The sequence below is a fragment of the Pollicipes pollicipes genome, unplaced genomic scaffold (genome assembly GCF_011947565.3).
Source record: "Pollicipes pollicipes isolate AB1234 unplaced genomic scaffold, Ppol_2.1 Scaffold_6578;HRSCAF=7798_pilon_pilon_pilon, whole genome shotgun sequence".
In the NCBI taxonomy this organism is placed as follows: Eukaryota; Metazoa; Arthropoda; class Thecostraca; order Pollicipedomorpha; family Pollicipedidae; genus Pollicipes; species Pollicipes pollicipes.
The window spans coordinates 208,763-217,121 of NW_023596901.1; the positions used below are offsets into that span (position 1 = coordinate 208,763).

The 8,359-nt window shown below is 57.0% G+C and overlaps 1 protein-coding gene across 1 annotated transcript in view; it reads right to left on the reverse strand.

Annotated features, from left to right (window-relative positions):
• LOC119106996 (semaphorin-2A) overlaps nucleotides 1-8,359 on the reverse strand; it is a gene marked incomplete at its 5' end in the record, with an annotated part of 123,151 nt that overhangs the window by 25,507 nt on the left and 89,285 nt on the right. The window contains 1 exon segment of the mRNA XM_037230341.1: nucleotides 1,883-1,942. Coding sequence (XP_037086236.1) covers nucleotides 1,883-1,942 — 60 coding nt within the window.

The window sequence follows — 8,359 nt, forward strand, 5'->3', positions numbered from 1 at the left end:
GAAAGTCTAGACGCTTTCTTTAAGGAATCGTGCCTAACAAAACAAAACATTATAATCTAATGCTTTCCTAGAATTAGCGAAAAGTTTCCAACCCCAGCAGCAGATTATCCGATGCAACGAATCACGAGCACCTAAAATATTGATGCCTCTGCGAGTTGTCGACAGTCGTTATGCCACGGACTAAAACACTGCCATAATGGAAGTTCACCAGGGGACTACCGCCTCCCATTGGGCCTCTATGAGGGCCAAATTTGCTGAACTGATGTAGCGCACAGCCAGTACTTCTGGAAAAATGCAAGATCTATTTGAATTCAAGCAGGAAGTCACAACTTTCTGCACATCCAGCTCTTATAATGATTTTTGACCAGCCTGGTTCCATTAAGCGGCGAAATACCCTTCATCTCAAAGGTTGACGATTGTCAGGTGGTCAGTGATTTATCGCTGGCATAACTTATTACGAACAAGACCGCGGGACGAGCGTGTACTGCGTGAACAGTAAAGAAAGACCGGCCCCGCCCGGCTCGACAAGCTCGTCATGCTGTCTGGAAGACAGCATTTCTGCAACCGTCGACAGCAACTTCGTGCAGCTTTAAGCAACAATGGGCACAATTCGTTTAAAGTTGCCGTCATATATTTCTATGATTTCCATTTGACTTTTCCATGTGTGATTTTTTACATCACAATTTATTACAAACCGGATTCCATTTAGATGCGAAGCGTGCGATCATCCACTCGTTCAAAAGTTGCCCAGCACGGGTCGAAACTGGGCCCAAACCTCCACGACCGGGCATCGCTGGTATAGAACACCAGCGCATTTTCGCGAATGTGGAACGGACGGGACCCTTGGCAAAAGTGCGTCTCAAAGTGTGCGGCCAGGCACGCGCTCCGGAGCGCGGCCCATGGACCATGGAAGCTTTGGGCGCTTGTGGGGCTCGACGTCAGCTCTCGGCAGCCAGAGCAGATCCACATGTACAACAGACTGCACGGTGGAGGCGGATGTCCCACTTGCAGACCACTGGATGGTCTAAGCGCCGGCCGACCCGTACGCGCGCCACAATTTGCCGGGAAGAGGTCAGTGCCATGCTACCCAAACCGGTCCTGAAAACAGCTGTGCCCTAAGGCGACACATGGGGCCGTCAAAACTACACATACCGGCGTGTGGTGTACTTCACTGTCATCACTATCCGCTGTACATGCTTGCAGTTTTTGCAACGCTTAGGTGGCAGTCATCACGACCGCAAAACATTACAAGTGCGTTGATTTCGCGGACAGGGACTGACAGATCCAATGTCATATATGCCCAAGCCTGGCCATACTCCCGGTCATTCAGCTCCAAGCAATGTGATTTCTGAAAATTGCTCACGAACGCTTTATCAGTGAGCCTCTGCCTGCTAAATATCATAAATGGGATTCTATCTAAAACATTGATGAAACCCACTGATGCAGGTGCCCAACAGCCTGGTTTCGTTGCCTCAGTGTTTGGCAGCATGCGCATGGCGATAGTTGGCGAGTCTCCGTCTGTTATCACCTCGCTCGTCCCACTCCGCACCAGGTGTCTTTTTAAATATTGCCTAAATGGGGAGGAACAACAGAATACATCAGTGCCCTGGCCACAGTCAAGGACACACTAAAAACCTGAGCTTATGTTCACCACTATCTCACCAGCCAGCAGCTGTCAGCCAGCATCGACCTCATGAACTACCGTGAACATGGCGTTTCTGGCACGTTACTTGTTCTTCCAAATAATGTAAGCGATCTTTGACACATTAAGCAAGGTACCCGATACTCAAGACATGGGAAAAATGTGGATAACTACCGGAGAATAAGCTGGTACCCCCTCCCCTCCCCATGGAAACCAACAATTCAGCAGTCATTCACTCACCTGATTCTTCCCCTTGGAGGTGCATTCTTTGCTATTGGTGGATTCGAGCAGCAGAGAGTTTCTCTGAAACCAGCCAGCACAGTCCAGATCAGCACACGCACAATGGATATCGCAGCACCGAACACCAGGGCACGCGCGTGATCCACGTATCCATTAGTCCTAGTGGTGATCGATCAGCGACGAGGCAGGACAACGCTATAGGTCACCGGGGCTCCCCGCGCTCATAACAGGCGGAGCGGACCGATAACACGCCATCTGTCGGCCGCAGAAATGTATGCCATGTGACGGGCGCGGTCCGACATCGCGACAGCCGAGTCAGCGCCCATCCACACCGCTGCACTAAGCAGTCGGACAAAGTTCAGCGCCGTAAATAATGTAGGGCCGCTTTCAGCCATCGACCGCGCCCGTACTTTTCAACTTCCACGCCGCCGCGCAGCATGGCAGCCGCATGTCAAAGGCAGCAATTCCCACGGCATGCACCGGGACGCTTGACGTCAGGATCCCCAACAGTGGAATTCAACTCGAAGCTCTGAAGCGAAGTGAATTCCAACTCGGTATGCCTCCCCCTCTACACCCCTGCAAATTAACACAACTCTGTTCGACTCAAAGCTCTGAAGCGAAGTGAATTCCAACCCGGTATCCCTCCCCCTCTACATTCCCTGCAAATGAACGCCGCTCTCCAAAACACCTGGCATAGCATGGCTTCGACTGAGCGCTGTCCCAACATCACCAATGCTTCCCTGACACGGCCAGTTCCACACCGTGCCTTTGACGGACGCGCGTAGCGCACGCAGCCGTCCCGACCGCTGCGGGACCGAGGACCGGGAGGACCGGCACCGGAACAGGCAGTCACCGTCCTGGCGTAGCCCCGGTCCGACCGTTACCACCGCATCCAACGCCGCCACCTGTCGGTCTCTCCATCGGTCCGTCGGTCCGACGGTCCGTCGGTCCGTCGGTCCGTCGGTCCGTCGGTCCGTCGGTCCGTCGGTCCGTCGGCCCATCAACCCATTGGTCCGTTGGCCCATTGGTCCGTTGGTCCATTGGTCCATCGGTCCATTGATCTATCGGTCCATCGGTCCGTCGGTCCATCGGCCCGTTGGTTCGTCGGTCCATCGGTCCGTCACCCATCGGTCCGGCTGTTAGCATGCTCGTCTGTTCGTCTGCCCATCGGCCCATCAGTCCGTCACCCGTCGGTTCGTCCGTCCATCGCTCCGTCGGCACATCGGTCCACCAGTCAGTCGGTCCATCGCTCCGTCGGCCCATCGGCCCACCAGTCCGTCACCCATCGGTCCGGCGGTCCATCGGCCCATCGGTCCAGCGCTCCGTGGCCCTCGGTCCACCAGTCCGTCACCCATCGGTCCGGCGGTCCATCGGCCCATCGGTCCATCGGCCCGTTGCTCCGTAGCCCATCGGTCCACCAGTCTGTCACCCGTCGGTCCGTCGGTCCGTCGGTCCGTCGGTCCGTCGGTCCGTCGGTCCGTCGCCCGTCGGCCCGTCGCCCGTAGGAGTCGGTCGGGCCGGTCGGCCGGCCAGTCGGTCGGTCGGTCTGGTCGGTCGGTCGGTCGGTCGGTCGGTCGGTCGGTCGGTCCGTCGGTCCGTCGGCCCGTCGCCCGTCGGCGTCGGTCGGCCGGTCGGCCGGTCGGTAGGTCGGTCGGTCGGTCGGCGGGTGCGTGATGACCTGCCCGGGCCGATTACCCGATCGACGTCGGTCGCGGTTCGTGCTGCACGCAAGCCCGGACGCCGATTCAATCAGACCCGTCGCATTGCCGGTAACGATGTTTTCACGGCGGTTGCCATGGCCATCGCGTTTTTTTACGGGGGTTTCGTTCGTGCGTGGCTGAGGCGGGCGCCATAAAATAACGCCGACGTCGATGTGGTGTAGCCGACCCGCGACAGGCAGACACGAAGGAGCACAGGCACAGATAAACGACGCCTGAGACGGCGCACGGGCAAGCAGACGGATAGAGAGACAAACCCCCAGTGGACAGACAGGAGAGCACACACATGGGGACACGGGTACGTTCATCAGAGACTTGTTCGCGATAAACAGCGGGGAGTGCGCTTACTAAAATTTGACGAATTAATGTAAGATTAAAAGACCGATGTCAGGGTCATCAGTAGTGCGACCATGGTCTGCCTGCGCTCACTCCTGACGACGAAGGGTATCTGTGTGAACCTCAGCCGTACTTGGAAACAGATTACGCTCGAGCGTTTCTAACCGCAACCCACGGATGGTCAGCACGGTCCAGGAAGCTGATGATGAGCTGTCGTATAGCCTGTGGCAGAGGTCAGGCCGAGTGTACCCTGTGGCAGAGGTCAGGCCGAGTGTACCCTGTGGTGGAGGGCCAGGCCGAGTGTACCCTGTGGCAGAAGTCAGGCCGAGTGTACCCTGTGGCAGAGATCAGGCCGAGTGTACCCTGTGGCAGAGATCAGGCCGAGTGTACCCTGTGGCAGAGGTCAGGGCGAGTGTACCCTGTGGCAGAGGTCAGGCCGAGTGTACCCTGTGGTGGAGTGCCAGGCCGAGTGTACCCTGTGGCAGAAGTCAGGCCGAGTGTACCCTGTGGCAGAGATCAGGCCGAGTGTACCCTGTGGCAGAGGTCAGACCGAGTGTACCCTGTGGCAGAGGTCAGGCCGAGTGTACCCTGTGGCAGAGGTCAGGCCGAGTGTACCCTGTAGCAGAGGTCAGGCCGAGTGTACCCTGTGGCAGAGGTCAGGCCGAGTGTACCGAGGTCAGGCCGAGTGTACCCTGTGGCAGAGGTCAGGCCGAGTGTACCCTGTGGCAGAGGTCAGGCCGAGTGTACCGAGGTCAGGCCGAGTGTACCGAGGTCAGGCCGAGTGTACCCTGTGGCAGAGGTCAGGCCGAGTGTACCCCGTGGCAGAGGTCAGGCCGAGTGTACCCTGTGGCAGATGACAAGCCGAATTCGGTTCCCGAGCCGTGTTCGTGCTGAGAAGTGGTTTGGGCCGTACCTGACAATCCGTTTGGCTGATGTCACTCAGGTTAATACGCATGACTCGGTCCCTGAAAGGAACAAAAGGAATGCATCAGATCCACAAGACACACTAGCAACAATGTCAACTGTCACAAGCCGCGTTTCACACAACTGCACCAGACGTTTTGCCTCCACAGGAACACACAACAAGTTAATAAGTCGGACGACTTCAACACTTGACAGATCACAGTTCATAAAATACGCGTGCATGAGTGCGCACTTGGACTTCAGCGCCTGATGGGAATAAGTGCCACCAGAAAACACACACCTTGTAGCTCAAATTCCAGCTGACTTCCGTTGCAGTGTGCCAAGCTATCAAGCCCCCGAATTTTCCCTCGTTTCTAAAAAAAATCAACCGATGTGACGCGAAGAAGGCAGGAGGATTAAATACATTCCATCGTACATACATTTGACGCTGAGCGAAATAAACCTGTCATCGCAGTGAGCGACCGATTACGAGCGCTTAACGGTCATCTCCTAGTTTCGCGCTCGTCAAAAGAGGCCACTCAAGCCCCTAGCTTTCAACAGCAGGTGATTAACGGGCGATGCATGAATCTTATCACCCGTTTAATACATTTAGGGAGCTGAGCCATCGCTTTTCATTCGTCCCAGTCGGCCAGATTGCGCCGGCTAAGCGAGCTCCAGTGTCCTGCCAGTGTCCCGCCAGTGTCCCGCCAGTGTCCCGCCTGTGTCCCGCCTGTCGTCAGCGGACACTTGCCGAGCCCCGCAGCCGACCCTCCCCCGGACCCAACAGCAGCTGCCGAGTCCGGCTGTCGGTATACTCTGTCCCGGTTACAACTTCTCCCCAGGACCGGGCCCACCGCCCACCCGGACCCACCGCCGGGCCCGAGCCGACGTCGGATCGCCACCTCCGGCGACAGGCGGCGCGGCGGACGGTGGGACGGTGACGAGGTGGGTGCCGGTAGTGTAGTGGTTAACGCGTCTGGGAAACCAGAGGTACGGGGTTCGATTCCCGCGGTGCCCGCCCTTCCTGCCAGGGTGAGAGAGGAAGGCGACGCCATAGAGCCTCAGCACTTGAGTGCGTCGTAAAGCTCCAATAACTCCAACAACCACTACACTACACTACCTCCAATAATAACACACACACGGTGCCGAGGGCGGTGCCCGCTCAGGCGCGACGGGCTCCGGGGGCGACCCCTGCTCATTGCGGTAATGGCGCGCAGTCGCCGCCGCGCGCATCCCTGCGGCGTCCCGCGGGCACGGGCAGCCGCGTCCAGCGCCACGTGTCGCCACGGGACACGTGGGTCGGGGCCGCGCTAATTGGTGTCCATGACCGGTCAGTCCTGGCCGATGACCGTCAACGGGAGGGAGCCGCCGGGAAAAACACATCGCTTAGGATCCACACAGAGGAGATGAGACGCGATGGTCTCAGTTCGAGTACTGCGAAAAACTTGGTTTATATAGAACGATCACAAGCATGAGAGTAAAAAAAAATGTATTGCGACATATGGCGTGAGGGTAGCAGTTGACATCCCATCGCGAAATGCATTACCACTCGCATGTGCGTGCCACTTTTCATCCATCTGCTGCCGACAAAAAGTTTCCCCGCTCGGTGACGTTTATGGCCCCGATGATTGGCTGACTCACGACGGAAGCACTCACAGCGCCGCAGTGGCGTTTTTCAACGACAAGCCCGAGCAAATGGCAGAGTGCGCATTCGGATAAATTAAGCGCGTGAAAAAGCAGCACAGCGATCCCCCTCAGTGTGGACGGCTGCGCGTGTGTGGTGCTCCGTTTCGATCGCCAGCTGTCGTTTTTTTCCTCTCAGAGATTCGCAGCGATCACAATCAGAACGGACGCCTCTGAACGGGCGTCATCGTTAACGAAACAGCGTCACCTGAAGTCCTCCGGTGCTCCGCTGTCCTCCCGTGCTCCGCTGACCACTACACGGCTGATCACTGTCCAGAGCAGCGGAGAACGTGTTCGGCCTGGACCACGGAGCGCTGACATGCTCCGCCCTGGGGCGCCGACCTCGGTGGTCAGACGTTCCAGCACCGTTTCCGCGCTAATGACCCGGCACTGACCTGACCGCACCGCACTCGCACAAGGGGCCGAGGCCACGGCAGTGTTCGACTAGTTACAGTTGGCGCAGACTGGCCCCAGAGCGCCTCGCGGGCCGGTACGGGCGGCTCCGCTGAACGCTGACCGAGCAGAACAGCCAGGTCACACAAGGTCAATATCTCGAATCGAACACAAGACATGAGTGGACGACGAGCAGGTAGTGAGGTCTCCAGAGCCATACGCATCGACTTGGCTGTCTTGAGGAGCTTGTCAAGCTTTGGAAGGACCTCTCCTAGGCAGCGTGCAGATGCGCATCGACTTGGTTGCCTTGAGGAGCTGGGCAAGCCATGGAGAGACCTCTCCCAGGCGGCGTGCAATCACAAGTGACTTTTATCGACGAAATTATTAGTATTGCAAGTCAGTTCGAACGTCGGCTATGTTGCCCCGTCGAACTGAATGACGCGTTTCATGGCAGTAACTTACAGCGCTCAGACAAGCAATAACAGCAGGTACATCAACGAGGCATATTTGGGGCTGTACGACCCTTTAAATCAGTTTCGGGTAGCCTGGTATCGTTAGAAGGCACGTGAAGTCCGCTAACTGCAAATTGCAAGTCACCTCCAAGATTAAGTTGTTTTGAAAGGAAAACCGCGTGGGTGTGCCCAGCTAAGAGACTGTTTTGGAATACTAAACTGATACAAGCACTCTCGCGGGCACTTATAATAAAGAGTGAATATGCATGAGCAAGAACAGGCTTAATCATATAGTTTATGGTAACGGATGCCACGAAAAGCGACGAAGGCTTGGACGGCAGGCTTGCTACTTTTCCGCGGCGGACTGAAAAGCCTATGCATCCAACAGAACCTGAGAAATACGGTCTCAGTTCAACGCCCCATGCCGCAATCATTACTATTGCGTTTACACAAATCAAACGCGTCAAATCCATTATAAACCCAACGTGAAAACGTGTGAAACAATCCCACTCTGAAGAAGCCCGACCAAAACCACGCCTCGCGTTCGTTTATCACGCACGTGATTCTCAGCACGCTTCGTTTCTGCGTGCTGGCATCTGATCCCTCGCTCAGAGTGTATCCCGCCCGCCTTGCTGCGATCGGAGCTCGCAGCGACACCCAGCGGCAGCGGCCGGCACTGGCACTCGTATATCAATGGCAGCACACCACGGCTGCTGGCAAGTGGCTGTAAACACAAGCTGGCGCGTTCTTAATAAATGTCATCGAATGCGCCGTGAGTCGATGGCTCGAGTCCGCCGCCAGTCCGCCCCCGCAACACGCCCCACTCCGGGCTGCGCATGCGCCGCCTCCGCCACACGCTGACGTGACCGTTGCGGTCCAATACCAAGCTGAGATTCGACCCGTGGCCACGCGGCGCAGAAGACGTCCCCCGCGACATGCAGCGAGGACATGGCCTCGGCCGCTCGGTGCCAGAACCCAGCTGATGGCAAGGA